At 30.2% G+C, this 21,366-nt stretch overlaps 2 protein-coding genes and 1 pseudogene across 2 annotated transcripts; 2 read left to right on the forward strand and 1 right to left on the reverse strand.

The window, feature by feature from the left end:
• Nucleotides 1-210: 210 nt before the first annotated feature.
• LOC130960534 (carotene epsilon-monooxygenase, chloroplastic) lies at nt 211-4,147 on the forward strand. Its single transcript, XM_057885948.1, has 9 exons — nt 211-730; nt 1,394-1,690; nt 1,779-1,976; nt 2,120-2,221; nt 2,645-2,785; nt 2,894-3,001; nt 3,285-3,367; nt 3,494-3,656; nt 3,882-4,147. Exons 1-9 carry the CDS (start codon nt 245-247, stop codon nt 3,909-3,911), a joined length of 1,608 nt encoding a protein of 535 aa, XP_057741931.1. The 5' UTR covers nt 211-244; the 3' UTR covers nt 3,912-4,147.
• A 174-nt stretch (nt 4,148-4,321) lies between these two features.
• Nucleotides 4,322-5,111, reverse strand: LOC130963643 (short-chain dehydrogenase reductase 3b-like; annotated as a pseudogene).
• Nucleotides 5,112-11,535: 6,424 nt separating this feature from the next.
• LOC130960257 (uncharacterized) lies at nt 11,536-18,146 on the forward strand. The gene is made up of 9 exons (XM_057885626.1): nt 11,536-11,823; nt 12,609-12,806; nt 12,916-13,038; nt 13,397-13,434; nt 13,512-13,680; nt 13,905-16,919; nt 17,009-17,134; nt 17,294-17,436; nt 17,709-18,146. Exons 1-9 carry the CDS (start codon nt 11,734-11,736, stop codon nt 17,929-17,931), a joined length of 4,125 nt encoding a protein of 1,374 aa, XP_057741609.1. The 5' UTR covers nt 11,536-11,733; the 3' UTR covers nt 17,932-18,146.
• Nucleotides 18,147-21,366: the final 3,220 nt, after the last annotated feature.

Raw genomic sequence — 21,366 nt, forward strand, 5'->3', positions numbered from 1 at the left:
TTTCATGTACAAATTTTCAACCATTAAATAAAGAAAAAATAGAAGATAAATGTATTGTCCTTAACCTCATTTTAGTGAATATGTTTCTTCTTCTTTTTTATATTCTTAAAGTAAAATTTATTTAACATTTTTTATAGATATAGAGTAAAAAAAAAAAATGGATAAAAATGCTTATTATCTAATAATTTCTATTCAATGGAAACATGAGAATCCAACAAAGATTTTCATCATCTTAACACAAACAATGCCTTGTTCTTCTTCTTCCTTACTTTCTCTCTCATCTTTCTCTCTCTTCCCTTCTCACACAAAACTCAACCCACCAAAACCATCACTCCCTCAGCGCTTCTCAGTCAAATCCTCCATTGACAAGAACACCACCAACACCAAAACAAGTTCATGGGTGAGTCCAGATTGGCTCACATCACTCTCAAGGTCCCTCACGAATGGGAAAGATGATGATTCTGGAATCCCCATAGCAAGTGCAAAGCTTGATGATGTTTCTGACCTTCTTGGTGGTGCATTATTCTTGCCTCTCTTCAAGTGGATGAAAGAGAATGGACCCATTTACCGTTTGGCTGCTGGGCCTAGGAACTTTGTTGTTGTTAGTGACCCTGCCATTGCCAAGCATGTGCTCAAGAACTATGGCAAATATGCTAAGGGTCTTGTTGCTGAGGTTTCTGAGTTTCTCTTTGGTTCTGGTTTTGCCATTGCTGAAGGCCCTCTCTGGACAGTAATGTTTCCTTCTTCACTGAATTTGTTATGAGCATGTTTTCAATTTTGAATTTTGAAGGTGCTTATGTGTTTGTAAGGTTAATTTGGATTGTTGAGAATAGGAATCTTTTGTGGGGTTATACCAATTTGTGTGCTTTGTTTGTGCTTTCAAGTTTAGAAACTTGTTAATTTGAAGTAATGAGATGCAATGCCTTTGTTGGCAATGGATTATGGTGAAATAGGCTTAAGTAATGGGAGTTCATAAGTTAGAATAGAAGTGCTTGATTATGTGGTCCTACGAATTCCAGTTCTTTATCACTAGTTAGATTTAAATTGGAGTTAAGCCATTAGTAACCTGGTTAATCTAATTAGGAGAGTCATTGCACTTGAATCATCAACTTGTAGCTACAGTTTCTGGCTTAGTAGTAACTAGTAAGTGCTCAATCCAACAATTTGTGTCTGAGTGAAGTTCATTGCTTTGATTCCTTGGTAGGCACAAAATGTTGGGTACAAGTGCCGGTTCACTTCAATTTTCGTAACAAGCTCAACCCGAAAACAACCACTTAGTTGTGTAAACCATGTATTCTTTTGGTTAGATTGGTACTGGTTGTGCTTGTGATGATTTTGTATACTTTCTTAGGCAACTAGCTCTTTATTACAGCTGTTTTCTGAAATGTATTAGGCCAGGCGCAGGGCTGTGGTTCCTTCTCTTCACAAGCGATACTTGTCGATTATAGTGGATAGGGTATTTTGTAGATGTGCTGAGAGATTAGTGGAGAAGCTACAACCTGATGCACTCAATGGAACTGCAGTTAACATGGAGGACAAGTTTTCGCAGTTGACTCTTGATGTTATCGGTTTATCTGTATTCAACTACAATTTCGATTCGCTGAATTCCGATAGTCCTGTTATCGAAGCTGTTTACACTGCATTGAAAGAGGCAGAGGCTCGGTCCACTGATCTTTTTCCATATTGGAAGGCAAGTTCTTTCTCATTTCGCCAATCCATGATGAGAGTTTTCTTTCTGTATTGGTTATGCCACTTTTCATTCTTCTTATTTGTTGCAGATTAACTTTCTTTGTAAGATTATCCCCAGACAAATAAAGGCTGAAAAGGCCGTTAGTATTATCAGGACGACGGTCGAAGATCTTATTAAAAAATGTAAAGAAATCGTAGAAGCTGAGGGAGAAAGAATTGATGATGAAGAATATGTGAATGACACCGATCCTAGTATTCTCCGGTTCTTGCTTGTCAGCAGAGAAGAGGTTCATTTACTTAATGCTAAATTACATAAACTGAGATATTGATTGATCATAGCTTAGCCAAGTAAATTGTATCTTAAAATTGTTTTCTGGTATGAAGAGCTTTTCTATGTTGATTATTTTTCTTGATGGTTCGTATGTTGCAGGTTTCGAGTGTGCAATTACGGGACGATCTTTTGTCACTATTAGTTGCTGGCCATGAGACCACTGGTTCAGTGTTAACCTGGACCCTTTATCTTCTAAGTAAGGTACAAATTTGCTTTTATTTGCTCCTTTTCTTCTTTCTTGAAGATAAGATTTCTGTTTTTTCGCAATCAACTATATGAATTGATTAGTAAGCCTCCCTCCAATTTCGCCTCAGCATCAATGAGTTGCTCGCTGCATATATTTTGTGTCTCTATTTATGTATTTTGACATATCATTATGGATCAACCTCCTCTAAAGCGAGGAAGTTGCTAAAGTGAGAAAGTGAAAGTCTAATCACCCTTGAATTAAGACGGTAGGACTCACACATGATAGAAGTTACAAATTCAATAGTGATTAACCTCTTACTTTATTACTTTACAATTCTCCTCGCTTTAGAGAATCTTTTTCCATATGATAACTAGCATTGAGTGAAAAGATAAGAGTTTCACCATGGTTTTTCGCCCCCCAACCCCCATTTTGCGCAGGATTCTTCCGCATTGGCAAAAGCACAAGAAGAGGTAGACAGAGTTTTACAGGGAAGACGTCCCGCCTATAAAGATATTAAAGATCTTAAGTTCTTGACACGCTGCATCATGGAGTCACTCCGTCTCTATCCACATCCTCCAGTAGGTTCCTATGCTTCTCAGAATGATTTTGCAATAACACGGGTTGATAACATTGAAAATTGATGGCTAAAATTGTGAATAAATAAATAGCTAATTTTCATCCTGAAGGTGTTGATAAGAAGAGCTCAAGTTCCTGATGAACTTCCTGGTTCTTACAAAGTCAATGCTGGTCAAGATATTATGATTTCTGTGTACAATATACATCATTCTTCTGAGGTATATTCTTTTTCTTCTTTCATTTTCACTTTGCTACATGTTAATCTTAAAGGTGAAAACTTGCATGCAACTGTCTTTATGTGAAGTTGATAACTGAGAGCCGTTAGATGATTTGACAAGTTTGACTAAATTGTCATCTAACGGCTTTCATCTATCAACTTCACATGAAAACAGTCGCCTGTGAGTTTTTACCTAAATCTTAATGCACTGTGTTGCATAATCAAGTGCTTTTGCCCACTTTCAAATTCACCATTTTGATCTATTCCACAAATGATTTTGCAAGGTTTGGGACAGGGCTGAAGAGTTTTTGCCGGAAAGATTCGACATGGATGGGCCGGTGCCGAACGAGACGAACACGGATTTCAGGTTTGCATCATATCATTGCAACAACAATAGTAACTCTTTTTATCTGTCACTGTCACTTTTTGGTACATCTGTTACTTGTTGTGCACACTAGCTTAGACTTTAATGTTGACTCGAAACATATGACAGATTCATTCCGTTCAGCGGAGGCCCTCGCAAATGCGTCGGCGACCAGTTCGCATTATTGGAAGCCATAGTTGCTCTTACAATCTTTCTACAGAACATGAACTTTGAGCTGGTTCCTGATCAGAATATCAGTATGACTACAGGAGCAACAATACATACAACAAATGTAAGGTTTTAATTACAATCTCGCTATGCATACATTCTTTAAAATAAGGTAAAGACTCACATGCAGTTGATAGTTGAAACTATTAGATGATGATTTAGTCAAACTTGTCAAATCATCTAACGGTTCTTAAATATCTACTTCTCATGAAAACAACTGCATCTGAGTTATGATCATTTTGACACTAGTATTCTTAACAATCAACATATATTCTTTTTGTTTCTGCAGGGTTTGTACATGAAACTGAGCAAACGGTAGACAAGGTTAACATTAACTATTTCTTAATTAACGAAATTGTTTAATAATAATAATAATCATCATATTATACTCCTATGATGTTTCTTTTTCCCCCTAGATGATTAGCACAAAGGTACATGCTAAATATCTAGTAAATATGTATTCAATAGAAATTCTTTTCAACAATTCAATCATTCATTATAATTTCTAAATGCTGTAAAAAAACTGAATTGAAAAGTGAAAAAGTACTCTTTTTATTTGCTTCATTTTAATTAATTTCTTAGTTATTGAAAAGGGAACCTTTTTTACATTTTCAAACGCACTAAATACATCGAAAACTTAAAAAAGTTTATTATTATACTTTTAAAATGTGCTCTTAAGACACAGGATAGTTAAACCCTTTATTTTTTGAGAGTGGCGCATGCGCCAGATTACCGGCGGGCTAAGAAACCGCCATCAACAACTAAGGTATGGCCACTAATATAAGCAGATTGATGAGAAGCCAGAAACAAAGCTGTTTGAGCAACATGAATTGGCTTCAACACAATCCCCTTCAAATTGGCACCAACAGCACCAGCACTTTCGAGTTCACTTGCCTCCATACCAAGCTCTCTACACGCCAGAGGCGTGGCCACAACATAAGGCGAAATCGAATTAACCCTAATTCCATGAGCTCCAAGCTCACCACATCCCGAACGCACAAGACCCACAAGACCATGTTTTGCTGTGGTATATCCATGACTAGCAGCATTGCTACTAACCATAGCAGCCACGCTAGCCGTGCAAATTATGGAGCCACGTGCCTTTGTTTTGACCATGACACGTGCCGCGTGTTTAATACACGCGGCCGGTCCATGAAGATGCACGGCTAGTGTGTTGTCAAAGTTGTTCAAATCCAAATCAAGAATGCTGGAAAGAGCGCCAGCAACTCCAGCGTTGCTAAATATGATGTCCAAGTTTCCGTATTTGTTAACGGCAAAAGTAACGGTTTTTTCAACTTGTTTCTCGTCTCTAACGTCGCAGTGACGGTAACTAACCTTGTCTACGCCAATGGAACTTGCTACTTGATGTCCCAGTTCATCGTTAACATCTGCTATAACTACAAATGCACCGTTTTCCAAAAATACCCTCGCTGTTTCTGCTCCTATTCCACTTGCTCCTCCGGTCACAAATCACAATTGCAACCTTGCCTTCCAACCTGAAATTCATACCAGACTCCATATATTTTATGGGAAATATAATAACAAAACTCATTACATACCACCCTTTATATGGCAACCCCCTCTATATAGCCATGAATTGCTAACTTTTTTACTATTTTCTTAATCACTAAGGTTATTAATCGAAATTAATGCTCTTGACCACCATTAATTATTAATGCTCTTGATAAGCTTTTACTTCCCGAAAATACTTTATCAAAGATGGTTTTAAAATATAACTTAAAAAAATTATAGCATCTATATTTAATAAATTATTATTATATTATTTTATAACGGGTTGTATTCTGACATTAAGTATACTGACATATTTTTCTGATAACTGTTTGTATACGTTTTTCTTTTCAATTATTTTTTAAGAAAGTATTATGTAATGAATCATACATAAATTAATATTTAATAATTATTTATATTAAAATTTTATTAATAATTTTAATATTCTAATTCATATCTTTTTAGTAATTATTATTATTATGATTCTTTTTTTTATTTTAGTGAGTCAATTATTAATAATCAATAATTCTAATTTTACAACATGTTATATTATGACGTTAAGCATATTGATATGGCATAATGGCATATTTTAGTGACAGTTTGTATATCTCTCTTTTTAGCTATTTTTTAAGAAAGTATTATTTGATCAATTATACATAAATTAATATTTGATGATTAATTATGTTGAGATTTGTTAATATTTTTAATATTTTATTTCATATTAATTATCATTATTTTTTTTATATTTTCATAAATTAATAATTCTAATATTTTATTTTATATTCTTTTAAGAATTATTACGATTCTTTCTTATATTTCTGTGAATGTTATGCATAGTATTTCGTTTTATCATTCATCAGCATAAGCTTTAGAGCCAAATATATATGTTGACATGACGCATTTTGGTAAATATGTATTAAATAATTAAACTTGTTAACATTTATTTATTAATTACGTGAGATTGGTCAATAATTATAATATTTTATATCATATCTTTTTAATAATGACATTGATTCTTTTTTATATTTATGTGAATATTATATATATCTTTTAAATAATTCTTGATTCTTTCTTATATAATTTTTGAATATAATATATTTTTATGAGGATCATCAGAATTTATTAGTTTTTGCTATCAATTAGCCATTAATGTTTAAAAGTACGAGATAAAGTATGTTGTTGGATTAAAAAAAATATATGAAGGTATTTTATTTAAGGTAAATATATTCATAAATAACTTATTATTAGAAGCATATTTCAGACATAAATATAAAAAAATAAACGTTTTTTGTGTATCACACGGGTACTTACACTAATTAAATTAAAAATGACTTTCAATAAATATAAACAATAATAATTATATTTGGTAAAATATTTTTTAAAATTCAAATAGACCAGAAATAAATACAAATATAAGAATAAAGTTAGATATTTATTAATATATGAAATTATATTAGATGTTTTTAATTTTAATAAATATAACTAATTTAATTTTTTTTAACTTTAGGTGCTTCAAAAGCATTCTTAATTTTAAACAAGTATAAACACATTTTTTTTATTTATCAATCACCAAAAATAGAGATATTTTTTCAAAAAGTTTTATCAAATCAAACTTAAATGACATTTCCTATGTCTCTATTTTAAAATATACACTTTTTTCCTCTATAAGAGTTAAATATATACACTTTAGTCTATTTGATTAAAATACTCTTCAATAATGATGATAATTATATATATATATATATATATATATATAATATATATATATATTATATATATATATATATTGTAATAAATTATATTTTTTTAATATTTTATCTTGTTACAAAAATATTAAATTTAATTTTTTATGTATTTTATGATTATAATAAAATATTATAAATAAATAAAACTTTTACATTAATAATAATACATATTTCATCTTATCATTAATATTATTGTAATAGTATTAATAATATATAAAATATATTTATCATTAACTTAATATGTTTTAGTTATTTTTAATATTTTATCATTAATCATAAAATATATAGAAAAAACAAATTAAGTATTTTTAAAACAAGTTAGAATATTTTATATCATATAATAATAGTAATTAATAATAACATGAATTATATATTTATTCTTAAAGTAACAAATTTTATTTATTTTTAATATTTTTTCATTAATCATACATAACAAATTTAAATTGAATATTTTTGTAATAAGTTAAAATATTTTGTTTTATGTTATAACATATTAAAAAAATTTCTTATGCTAATAAGAATACATATTTATTATTATTATTATTTGAAACAACTAAATAATTATTACTAATTATAGTGATTATGGAAGATTATTTTTGTCAAATGAAATAAAATATATTTTATTTAATTCTTATAAAAGAGGGATAAAAAAATATTATTTAGAATCCAATATTGAGTGCCATTTTTCCAGAATTTAAATTTCTAATATAGTCATGTATTTATTAAGATAAAATATTTAAAAATTTCTATTGATAATAATCATAATATGCATTATTAAAACACATGTTAATTAAATTTGTTTATTATACTAAGAGAATCTCCAATATTAAATTTCATTTTAATTTTAGTTTGTTTTATATTCTACAAAATATCACATTAATATTTGTACAGTTGTATATATATTATAAATAATAATTTGAGATTAAATATAAAATTTGTCATTTTAATATTTAATTTCAATTCAATTTGAAGTTTATATATAGTGATAAAATTTAATTGATTTTTTGTAATAAAAAAACCGTCTCTTTATATCATGACCGGTCATAATTTTTTATAATGTCAGATTTAAAACTTGCAAAAACAGTTTATTGGATTTGCTGTGATAAATTATGACTCAAATTGATCTGTGAATTTTATGCATGTGTGTGGTGGTGGACTTCATTGGATGTTCAAGTCCATGTTTTTTTTTTTTTTTGAAATAAAAGAGTTCAACACACAAAATGGAGCTAAAAAAAGAACGAAAAGAAAAACAGAATTCGACACTACACAAATTTATCAATTAGAACACACCATCTTATTATTTTTGATAGAGTCATCAACAACAAAAGAGATCACCACATCTTCACTCCCGATAGCTAAGACTAGATAAATAGATAATATTTTTTATTTTTTTTTTATTCTAAAATAGCCTCGTATTCTTTCAAGTCCATGTTTTATTTTTCATCAAGGAAAAATGATGGTGAACTAGAGTAGCTGGAATTACATAAAACATTTTCAATTAATAAAGTTGGGAAGTCTAAATCATAGGTAATACATATGTAATGATTAAAGAAGGATATATAGGTGCTTTTACACTATTGAGTGATTAAGGAGCAAAAATAAAAAATAAATAAATAACATCATATTTCTATTTCTATTTTTTTTCTTAATCTTTCATAAGCAAAAAAATTAGTTAAAAGTTGTAGTTCTATGAATGGCCTAGCTAGTTATCATTCGTTAAAGAAAAAAAATTTGAAAATTAATATTTTTCAGTTAATAATCATTTATTATTTTTTCTTAACCTTTCTAACTATTATTTTATTGGTTAATTATTATTAATTAAAATAAAGTTGGTTTTTAAGCAAGATCCTTCATTAAAATAATAATTTGATAGCTAACAAAAATTTCTACAACTTAAATCATTATATAATCATAAAACACTTTCTTCAATTGAAGGAAGTTATTATTAACTTATTATTAAAATATTCAATAAATTTACTACGTGTTAGATCCGAATTATAGTTTTCTTTAGGTTCAAGCATATCAACTTGTTTTGTTTTCTTTTTACTCATCATCCTTTATTTGCAAGTTGTGATGGTTTAGTCTTAATCCCTTGCCTTTGGTTTAACGTTATTTTGTGCATGTATCTCTTGTTTATTAGGAAATATTTTAATACTCATCGATAGAATTAACATTTTTTTATTCCTCCTCAAAAAAATTATTATTAAAACACTTCTAAATAGATTTATGAGTATTTGATGATGAGTTTTCAAAATAATCATGAATTATTGTACTGTAGTTTAATTTAAAGAGTTAGGAGAATCCATTTTCTCTATGGTTGACATTTGGGGAGAGTTGTTGACTGGTGGCTAGTAAACTAGTAAGTACCATGACCAAACTTTTGGACCCAATAATGTAAAATTTCACCATAAAATATTAGGAGCCACTCAGATAAAAATGATGAAAATGTCTTTTTATAAAAATATTTTTTAATAATTAAAATTTAATACATATAATTGATTAAATCGTGTTATTTTTGTCAAAATTAGGCTAGACATTGATTTGACCGAAAAATAGTGAATCAAATCTTGAACTGGTCTAAATTAAAATTATTTTTTATAGAAAATAATTAAAATACTTCTATTATATATATTAATCTTGAGAATCCTAAATTTTAGTCCTTTATTTTTCTATCGTAGGGTTAGGATTTAGAACTTTTAAAATTAATATATATATATATATATATATATATATATATATATATATATATATATATATATATATATATAAATGAGTATTTTAATCATTCTCTATAATAAGGGTATTGTATTCATTTTTTATAAAAAAAATAATATTAATTTAGATCAGTTCAAAATTTGATTCACCATTTTTTCGGTTAAATCAATTTGTCTAGCCTAATTTTGACAAAAATAACATGATTTAATCGATTATATATATTAAATTTTAATTACTGAAAAACGTCTTTAAACGTTTTTATCTGAGTAATTACCTAAAATACTACATAAATGAAGATTTTAAGAATATATATATAACAACCTTAAATAATCAAATTCTATTTAAAGCATTTTCATTTGTTTTTTTTTTCAGAAGTGAAAGGAACCCATGACTTTTAGGTGAGTATGAAAAGACTATATCATTTAAGCTATAGCTCGTTGACAAAGCATTTTCATTTGTTACTTTTTGTATTTAATTTCTTATTATTGTAAAATCATAGCCAGAAAAACGTCGTCAATGTTAAGCAATGTAATGGCAAGAAGACAAAAATTGAGTACATATATACAATGTCCAAAAATTTGAACATTCATATCCATTCTTAGGATTCAGCAGTAGAATAGTTAGTTGTTTCTGAAGAATGTTTATGTATCAAATTATTCCCAGTTTCCATAGATTTCACACTGGAAATTGCGATGAGTTCAAGGCTTGGTGTCTTTCTTCATTTAATTATACCATTTTTGTTTTATACTTTGGGCACAGGCTGTTTCATATTTGTATGTTTTCATCATCTTAGGTTAATAATTCATTTTACTAATAATATATATCTTTCCTGATTTATTACTATATTGAGGATAAAGTTTAAAAAGTTAATAATTAATGTTTTTCCTTATCGATTTCTTTGATATACTACATGTAAAATAAGATATATATATTTTAATTTATACATATGAAATGTATAAAATAAGTAATAACTAAGTTTTGTGATTTTGACATATTTACATACCCTAAGAGTCACATTGCTTAGTGCATCAACCAATATTCTTTTATTGATAAAGTCGCTTAATTAGAATGATAATGTTGTTTTTTACTTTGTTGGTTGCTGTGAGTTGCAACCTCCTGCACATGGAAAATCTTTTTCTTAATATATTGTAACCTTTTAGGTTCTAGGCCAACTACTTCATGACATGTCAGCATAACAAATCCCCTAAGTTTTTTTTTTAATTTTCAATATTTTTGATTAAAAAGCAAGAGAATAATTTTGTCATTCTCTAATTGATAATACCTTTTTTTATTGTATGTCATTTAAAAAATAACAAAAATAATTGATAATTTAAAAAACTACATAAAAAATGACATTATCAATGTTCAAAATAACAAAATCATTCCTGAAAAATGAACTCTACTCAATTTTTAGTTACACATTTTTTACTAAATAAAAAGGCAAGAAAAAAAAAAGGCAAGAAAAAGAGGAAGAAGAAAGAAGGAGGAGGAGTTTGTGTTGTGATGAAAGCTGTTTCTTTTAATTTATAACATATGTAACAACATAATGATAATAATGAAGCATTTATATATACAGTTATAGTAATACACACAAGTACAGAGAAAGAGACAAATAAAATATAACTTAAATGACATAATCTTCTTTATATTCATTTAAGAAATTGTGAATTTAAATCTTCTATTTTTAGTAAAAAAAAAACAAAAAAAATATGAAAAAAGAGAAATCAAAATTACAAAGACGAATATATAACTCATTATTCTTAATCTTAACATAATTTGACATATTTAATTAAACTAACATTTCTTAATTATTAATTTTATATGAAGATTAGTGCACGAGAGTATTGACCTCTTTCTTCGTCTTCTCTCTTTTCTTTCTCTAACGCAAATAACAAAGCGCATAGCATAGCATTTAACAATAACAATGCAATGCGTTTGGAAGTAACAATAAAATAACAACCTTGGCTACAATGACAATTCAGCTAACTAACACCAACATTCTCTCTCTCTTCAGTTGGTGGTGACTCTGGTGGTTGCAGATGCACAGAGCAATCGTAATCATCATCCATCATTACGATTAATCACATGAAACCTTACCAGTTACCAATTATGAACGTCTATGTGAGTCAGTGACTGAGTGTGATTCAGAAGAGAGACGACAGAGAAGAGAGAATGTTTCGGTTGAGTAAGAACAAGGCTTCTTCGAAATCTGCAGCTGAAGCAAGATTTGAGTTCAGATTCTCTCATTTTAAGGCTCTTCAGGTAATTTAATTTAGTGTAATTTAATTTAATTTTTATTTTCCCCTTGTTCTTCCATTTACGTTGATAAATGCTAATGCAATAGTGTGTGAAGTAGAGTTCTGTTTTTTTTTTTTTAATTTTTTTTTCACGTTAGCTTAATACGCTTCGTATGTTCGCAATTGTTGATCCGCGGTGATGAACTGATTATGCATTTGGTGCGGAATTTGCAATGCAAGCCTCGGAATCGTAGATCCTACTGTTGTAATTTAGAAACAGCGAAAACTAGTGTTTTATTTGTTGAATTTTGTCAAAGAAGATGAAATTTATTATGTGAAGAAGTTTAGTATTTTGGAAATGGATGATAATTAATTAAGGTGAGCTAAAGTGGAGTTGTTCTGTTGAGCTATAATATAGAATCCTTGAGACTTGAATGTTTTATCAAATGCAAGTAGCGGATCATGTTGTTGTTGGTTTGATATGAATAACAAGTGTTCATACATATTTTTGTTCACATTATTAATAATTTAATACTAAGTAGTGGGACAAATCATAATATTGAGTGACTACAGTGACGTGTTAAAAGTAAGCAAAGATGACTTATCTTTAAGTTCTAAAGTAGTTGTAATCAAGGGGGAAATGATTAAATCACCAAAATTATACTCTTTTTATCCAAATTTTGCTGCTAAAAAAGTTGTATGTTGATTTTAGAATTGTTTTCAGTAGTAATAATTCAGGGTGCGGGGAAATAAAGGAAATAAATAGATGGTTCTGTTAATAATAACAAATGTTGATTCTCTTGTTTGTAGGTACCCAAGGGATGGGAGAAGCTCTTTGTTTCTGTTGTTTCGGTAGAAAGTGGTAAAGCTATTGCAAAGTCAAGCAAGGTGCTGGTGCGAAATGGGAGTTGTCAGTGGTCAGATTCTTTTTCAGAATTTGTATCGTTTCCAGGAGATAATTCTTCCAAGGAGATTGATGAATGTCTCCTCAAGCTTATTGTTGCCATGGTGCTGATACTATTGCTGTTTGCTTTTCCTATTGTGTATACTCTACTTTGTAGTTAAGATGTTTCTTTATCAGTTAGAAGTTTGTTTGAATTATGATGTGGCTTAACAGGGATCATCAAGGTCTAGTATCCTTGGAGAGGCCACTGTTAATCTGGCAAGTTATGTGAGTTCAGGTGCTGAATCTCCACTTTCACTCAAGCTGAGTAAGTGCAACCATGGGACAGTTTTACATGTGAGTTATACAAATAAACTTGTCTTACTTTTATTGAGTGCAGAAACCTGGATGGTTATGTGTTACTGCGGTTGGTTACGTTGGGATTTAATTGTAGTCAAATTTGGGGGAAAAGTAACATTGGAAATCTGGAATATATTGCTGAGTATTGAATGTATCTTATTAATTACAATTACTCTTTGTTAATCGACAACTTGTTTTCTTTGGGTAATCTCTGTTCATTCAAGTGGTATTCACTGTGATTTTACTCTCTGATATAGAGGCAACCTATGGTCTCTTATAAACAAAATTGCAACAATTACAATATGTTATTCTTGTTTGAACGGAGTTGGGAATTCAGTGCTTATCTATTTTGCAGGTAACTGTGCAGTGCCTTACACCAAGAACAAAAACCAGGTTTGTACTGGAGGGGTGGTCTTTTCTTTCATTTCATCTATTGTTCTAGTAATCGTTTAGTTCCTACACCTTTTCAGGGATAGAGAGTCTAGTGAGACAGATTCCCATTCGAAGGCCCTGAATGAAAATAAGCATGATGTGGCTATTAAGTCAAATGGCTCTGATTGTTCATATGTACATAGTGTTGGATCTTCCTCTCTTGAAGATTTGGAATCTACCTTATCCCCAGGAGAAGTTGAGACTAGGGTAAATTACAATCTCTTTCCCAATTTACCAGATCTATTAAATGATAAGAGATTTCTTCCTATGCTTACATACTCATAAATAATATATTCATATGTCTATTCAAATCTGCAATCAATTATTCAAATTAGCTTTCAAGACTAGATAGCTCTCTCATTTAGCATTTTACTGTTGGTATGTATGTCTTTATTATCATGATACTATTAACATGTTGCCTTTGATTGCAGACAACAAGTTTCTCTGAATCTGTATCAAATTGCAGCTATACCTCAGCTGAGGGATCCACAGGAAGGGGGAATATATCCCCAAAAAGCAATGATGGACAGATCCAGGCTGGGAGACATGACTCAAACAGTTCCCGAAAAAGTGCCTCTAATCATGATTATCATGCTAATAACTCATCTCCATCAAATCATTCAGCATTTAGTTCCCTAAGTGTGCAAGAGTGCAGCACACCATCTTCTAAGATGACTAATTTGTCTAATAATCGTCCAGAAGGTGCAGAAGACACAAGTGAAGAGCTACGAGCTCAAGCAAAGATGTGGGAGATGAACGCCAGGAAGCTAATGAGTGATTTGGATATGTTGAGAAGAGAATTCTCAGATCAGTCCAAAAACCTGGCAGGTCTGGAAATGGACCTTTCGGCAGCAAATGTAGATCGTGACAGTTTGAAAAAAGAAGTTGAAGATTTGAAATTGTTGTTGGAGGATCCAATACTGAGACATACAGCATTGGAAGGTTCAATATCTCAAGGTGACATTCCAGACATTGAAAAAGCACTAAAAGATGAATTGAAGTTTCAGAGAGAATCCAATGCTGATTTGTCTTTGCAACTTAAGAGGAGTCAAGAAGCAAATGCTGAGCTTGTTTCTCTTCTCCAGGAGCTGGAAGAGACCCTACAGCAGCGGAAAGTTGAGACTGACAACCTTTCATCATTGCCCTCAAGATTCAGTGAAATGGAGAGATCTTTCCAATTAAGTATAGAAGAAAATAAGAGCTTAACAAACCAGCTAGAACAGTTGGAAAAATCAAAGAAAAATCTGCTGATTAAAGTGCAAGAGCTGGAACAGTCATTGGAGGACAAAATGCATGACACTGCGCATGAGAAGAGTCCAAATGACAAAACCCTTTCAGATGTTGAAATGGAATATGAAAGCAAATTATCTGCTAAAGAGGAAGAAATTCTAAGTTTGAAAGCAAAGCTGTCTGAATCTCTTCCAGAAAGCAATTATTCAGAGACTGTGTCCAGACATATCGAGGAAGCAGATCTTATGCGAGAAATCGAATTACTGAAAGAGAAAGTTCAAGAACTTGAGATGGACTGCAATGAACTGACAGAAGAGAACCTGGAGCTTTTATTCAAGCTTAAAGAAGCAAAGAAAAATACTAAAGACGGAGGTCTCAAAGATCGATCTTTTGCTAGCTTTGAGTCTGAAAACAACTTATTTCGAATCTTCCCTTCAGAAAACATGCTCCAGGGGAAACACACCAAGAATATTTGTGTTGATGATAATGTTCCGACTAAAGAGGTTGAGGCTTTGAAACTTGATCCAGAAGTCAGAATATCGGATCTGAATATGGAAGTGATCAATAAAACATCCGAAATAGCAAATCTTGAGGCTACCTTATCTTCTAAAGAAAAAGAAATTGGGGTTCTGCAGAAGCACCTGACTGAGTTAGAAGGCAAGGTCAATGATCTTGAACGAGAAAATTTTCAACTTCAGGAACAAATGGAGATCTTTACAAAAGAAAGTGATACGGACTCTAAATTCTTATATCATTTACAAAATGATTCTGCAACTCTCAACAAGAATATAGAGTCCCATGTTTCTGCCAGTGAAACACTTACAAGAAAGTCGTTGGAGTTGGAAGAAGGAAAACATAAACTGGAGCTCCACGTATCACAGATAGAACAAGAAAATGAACAGTTGTTAAGGCAAATATCTGTATTGGAAGCTCATCTTGGAGATTTGACTAATGAAAAGGAGTCTTACTTATCAGAACTAGAGAGCTCTAAGTCTCAAGCTGCGAGGCTTCGGGAGGAGATGTTAAAGATGAAGTCTGAGATGGATTATTCAAAAGAAGATTCTAAACAAAGGGAACAGTATTGTTCCCTCTTGGGAGTCAGGTTGCAGGAATCAGAACGAAGATTTGCTGATATCTGTGGAAAAGTGGTAATCTTAGAAAAGAAATTTTCTTCAATCCAGGAAGATATTGCATCAAAAGAGAAGCATCTTGCGTTAGAGTTAGATGGCTTTATTGATGAAAATAGAAAACATATGGAGCAGGGTCAAAGCTTGTTGAATCAGATGCAAACGGAGAAGATGGTAGAAATCCAGAGCCTTGAAAAGGAAATTGAGAACCTCAGCATGAAACTTGCAGCAACCTATGATGAAAAAGAATTGATAGCTTCCAAAGCTTTGCTTGAAGTATCCACTTTACGTACTGATAAAGCTAAACTGGAATCTGCTTTTGAAGAAGTTCAATCTAAACTGAGTTTGTCCAAGACCAAAGTTAATGGGATGCATACTGAATATGAACAAAAGCTGAAAGACCTAACAACTGAACTTGTTGATCTGAAAATGGAAAAGCAAATGCTGATGAATGAACATGAAAAACTGTTGAAGGTGGTGGAGGATTCCAAATCAAGAGAGCTAAAACTCAAAAGCACTATAAACGCCCTTGAGTTAAAACTTACAGTCACTCAATATGAAAGGCAAAAATTCATGGATGAGTCTGGAAATCTAAAGTTACAGTTGCAGCAGACAAGTCAATTTGAGAATGAGATCGTGGCTCTCAGGAATGAGCTCAACTCTGCCAATTCTGAGAAAAAGAGATTGGAAACCTCATTGAGCCTAGCTTCTGAAGTATGCAAAGATTTGGAGGCAGAAAAGGCGTCATTTGAAATAAAGATCTCTACCTTGGAGAAGGTTGTCTCTGAATTGGAGGACTGCAAGAGAACTAGATCATCACTTGAAGAAAGGCTTATGCAGTTGGAGAGTGACTTGAAGGTTAGAGAAGAACTGAGATGTGTTCAGGAATCTGAGCTCAGCCAAGTCAAAAGAATAAACAGGCAGCATCAACAAGCCTTACAGTTGCTAGAGCAGGAAAAAGTTGAGCTCCAGAAAAAAGTCCAAGCTATTGAAGAAGAACTGAAACTGCTTAAGGAACAAAAGAGAAACCAAGCTTCTAAGTTAAACAGGAAAGTTTTGCCTGTTCATGAAGACATGAAGACCTCAAAAGTTAGTACTTTTTTATTTATTTATTCATTCATGGCATTGTTGCATTGTGATGAGATGACTATTAATTTGTTTTCATTTTTATTTCACAGAATTCTGCGGTGAAGAATACCACTCCATACCGCAGTACCAGGAAAAAACCATCTACTTTGAAAAATGAGAGAGAAAACATGAAAGATCAACTGGACCTTCGTTATAGTAGCAAAAATCAGAGTGAGGTACGTTTTGAATACTTACTTCATTTTATTCTATATCCTAGTCCAATATTACAAAGTATAGTTCATAATTTTAATTTTGCTGCCCATATCAAGTGATTGCATTTTCACTGAAATAACGCTTTTCTGATCTTCTGTTTCATATCTCCTTTCTCTTAATAGGTGGAAGTGGAAACTGAACACGGAATTCTTGATGAAAGTATTGATGCTGTAGAAATAGATCCAGTATCAAAGATTCAGTCACTTGATAGTTCTCTGGAAGAAGCTACAGAAACGAACAACATACATGAAGGTCAACTTAACAGGTTAGAGGAACAGTTTGTGCCTTGGGCATGAAGTTTGTCAATAAATACTAGGAACCTTGAGTTGATAAGCTGTGATTAATTATCACCCTTCTATGTTGTTTCCAATAGAAAAATTGATTGGAAAATAATTTTTTTAGTGCCTTATAAGAATTGAATTTGGATAGTTTTCACATGTACTAATTTCCGGCGCCATAAGTATATTATATAACTATGGTTAACAGGTTATGACTATGTTATATATAATCTACTTCCTTCTGTTTATGAACCTGCAGATCCCAAGGCCACGCAAATGGTTCAATAAAATCAATGGGGGAAGGAGAACTCGTGACAAAAGAAAAATTTGAACGTACAAAATCAATGCTAGAGGCAGAGTTAAGTGATATTCAGGAGCGGTACTTCCACATGAGCCTTAAATATGCTGAGGTAGAAGCTGAGCGTGAAGAACTTGTGATGAAGCTCAAAGAGGTTAGAAACAAAAAAGGCTGGTTTTCATAACACACCCAATTTCTTGCCCTTTGTTTGAGGCCACCAATCTCAGGTACATTGTTTCACGAATTTGAAAGTGTCACATAGTTTTCAATATACAAAATAGGATGTATCTTCTGGAATGAACCATTGGCTTAAGAGTATATAATAAACACTATAGGAGTCATTGTAAATATCAGAAATTTTGAAGGTAGAATATCACTCAGCAAATGATATTTTGATTGTCTTGGAATTTTTCATGTACATTATATATATTTTTTATATCCATGGGTCTCTTCCATAACCTCGCATAGCTCTGCATTGTCTTAAATAATGATCCACTTTAGAAAAGTCTTATGTCAGTTTGGATAGGTCCATAAGTAATTTTTTTAACTTTTAACTTATGAAAAATTATAACATTAATATTTGGTGTAATTTTTAAAATCAAATTATAACATTCTAAAAAACTATTTAAATATCTATAAAAAAGTTAAAAAAAATGACTCTTCTTATAATAAAAACTTTTTATCATTCTTTTTTTAAAATAAACATTTTTAGAATTAAAAAAATCAAACATAAAATAACTTATTTATAAACTACTTTTAATTTAAATATTTATTGTTTAATTTTTTTTTTTCAAAAGAAGTTTAATTAAACTGTGTATCCAAACTAAACCTTATCCGATTACCATTTGAATTATTTTAAGTCAAATTGTTAGTTTTCCTATGTGGGTTTGATAGATTAGCCAGATACCCAATTAATTAATTTATTTGACTAACTAGTCAAAATCAATTACTTATTAAACTTGCATTTTTTAATTATCAAAGCTTTGTTGAAGAAATATTTTCCTTACTGCTCTATCACTGGCCATATTGGTGGCTGTATAGGCCTCCATTTCCAACATATTCTTTGTTTTCAAACAACCTTTTCCACCAAATACACCCAAATAAATAAATAAATAAATTATAAGCCAACCAATTATAAGTAGGGTCCTACTGTTTGTTAGGGATTCAACAAAAGTTATTCTCTTCTTCCTTTTGCTCTTTTTCACGAATAGAACTACTTCATTGTGGAAAATGAAAACAAATTCTTAGACCTCTGCAACATTTTCATCTAATTGGCCTCTTCAGAATATCATTTTGCTCTATTCTGTTACCATGATGAATGCAAGTAACAAATAAAGATAGACTCCCTAATGCACTATGGAAGCGATTCATTTGTGTTAAATGTTAATGATTAAACCCCACTTGTTTCTTGATTTATAAAGATTTGTCTCAAAACACTCTTTAAGGAGTAAATCCTATTACAAAAGGCAAGCATAATAGAAAAGAAAATGGATGCAAGTAGCAAAGCAAAGGCAAAGAATAATGATGTGATTATTGATGATGTTTTTGCCACTTAAGATATAATGAAATCATACCCATGCAATAAGAAAAAAAAAAGCTATATAAAAGTATGAAAGTGAGAGCTTATTATTTATCAAAAACTAGCTAGGAGGGTTATGCTAATGCGATAAGACAGTCATTAATGAACTAAACTTAGAAAGCAAATGAAAAATTTGATGTATTTCATCCATAAAAATTTTTAGTTGTGGTTGATTAATTTGAATAACATGAAATATTCGGGAGTGGATCCTCTTCAGTGGAAAATAAAATTGGATGGTATCCAGTGGAAGATCTTATCTTTTATTGCATTCTCTTTTTCATTTATTTTTGGTCCCACTTGTAGAATTAAAGATAGGAGGTTACACTTTATCCTCTCCAATGACAAAAAAAATGGAGAGAATTCATTTCCCTATATCTGGGTTCATTACAGAATTGTCTAAAACAATTATGTTATTCGAGAAGAGGCAAATTTTCATAAAAAAATATTTTGTATGTAATATTTAAACACAATTATTATACTTTAAAAGGTCATATAATTCATAAATAAGCTAGTGAATATTTAAGAATTAATTTGTTAATAATGATTTTCACTAATATAGTGACATGCATTTACAACGCCAATGTAGTGATTTCGCCGATAAAATTGAAGTGTGTTTGATAACTTCATTTTATATTAGAATGAATCTGTTTATGTCTTTACATACTATTAAATATATGGAGTATAAATCCTACTATTTAGTAATTAATAGGCCACACCAAATTCGATCATAATATAAATATGAGTCAAATAATCTTGTGTACAATATAAATAAAAAGCATCAGTATATATATAACTCATAAGTTGACTAAGATTATATAATAATGCTATCCCACTATAAACATTCTCAAATACTTTTCAATTGCAGCATATTCACTGTTTATTCTCAAACTATTATATATTAAAAATTAGTTATTAAATCAGTTATTTATATAAAAATAAAATATATACAAAGATATAAAATATATATTAAAAATAAGATAAGCATATAACATATATATTCATATATAAATATTTAATAATTAATTTAATAATTAATTTAATAATTGATTTTTTATATGCACGTAAATTTTTCTTCGTCTCTAATATGGGAACGCTCTCTTCACAACTACAAAATTATCAAACATGGATAGCTTTATGAAAAACATTTAAAAATTAAAAAATTGCATTTAGACCGTTGGGATGGGACTAATTTTTTTTGTTATGGAAGTAGAAATGGTGATATATCATAATATTGTAATTTTTGGTATTTTTTAAAACCGTGGAAAGTACACAAATTAGAGGGTTCGATTTCTATACTTCAAATTTTTTAATTTTTTTTAACACAAATCGGACGGTCCGATTTCTGTACCTCTAATAAATCGAATGGTCCGATTTCTGCTTCTCTAGTTAAACGATTCCACATTTAAGTATAACAACCAGTAATCCATATTAAAAAAAAGGTGAATTCTATAGTATAGAAATACATTTTTTTCTACACATGAGGAAACTAACGTGGTATAGGTTTAGGAGTGACACCTATCTCTTGCTATTATTGCTTTGATCAGATGTGTCAAGACAAATACATCAAAATTCAGATTTTGTCTTTTTCAATTAAACATTAATACTAATAAAACTTTAATTACAGATATATTTTTGTTGTATTAGATCAAAAAATTGGACAAAAAAAAATAATATTTTTGGACTGTAATGATTACTATTAAAGAAATATATTTTATTATATTTAATTTATCAATAAAATTTATTAGTTTTTTTTAATATTTAAGTATGCATAATAATATTAAATCTACAAACAATAAAGTCACCAAAATACAAACAATAAATATTAAAAATAAACATTCAAATTCAAAATTTAATCTCTAATTATTGTGTATAATATTAAATTTTTTTACATTTTGTATAAGAAATTAACAAGTGTTATTTTTATTTTGTGAGAGTACCTTTAAAAAAATTTTGTCAATAATACTAAATTTTTCTTACATTTTTTTAGTCCATGAATTATTTATTTTTTAAAATTAATTTATATATTTCGATTTATAATAG

This window comes from Arachis stenosperma, chromosome 2 (assembly GCF_014773155.1).
Source record: "Arachis stenosperma cultivar V10309 chromosome 2, arast.V10309.gnm1.PFL2, whole genome shotgun sequence".
NCBI classification, from domain to species: Eukaryota; Viridiplantae; Streptophyta; class Magnoliopsida; order Fabales; family Fabaceae; genus Arachis; species Arachis stenosperma.

Coding starts and splice junctions, on each gene's coding strand:
- LOC130960257 (XM_057885626.1), top strand. CDS start 11,734: ATGTTTCGGTTGAGTAAGAACAAGGCTTCTTCGAAATCTGCAGCTGAA. Junction 16,920..17,008: donor AAGACATGAAGACCTCAAAA/GTTAGTACTTTT, acceptor TTTATTTCACAG/AATTCTGCGGTGAAGAATAC. Junction 17,135..17,293: donor GTAGCAAAAATCAGAGTGAG/GTACGTTTTGAA, acceptor TTCTCTTAATAG/GTGGAAGTGGAAACTGAACA.
- LOC130960534 (XM_057885948.1), top strand. CDS start 245: ATGCCTTGTTCTTCTTCTTCCTTACTTTCTCTCTCATCTTTCTCTCTC. Junction 2,222..2,644: donor CCCTTTATCTTCTAAGTAAG/GTACAAATTTGC, acceptor CATTTTGCGCAG/GATTCTTCCGCATTGGCAAA. Junction 2,786..2,893: donor GTCTCTATCCACATCCTCCA/GTAGGTTCCTAT, acceptor TTCATCCTGAAG/GTGTTGATAAGAAGAGCTCA.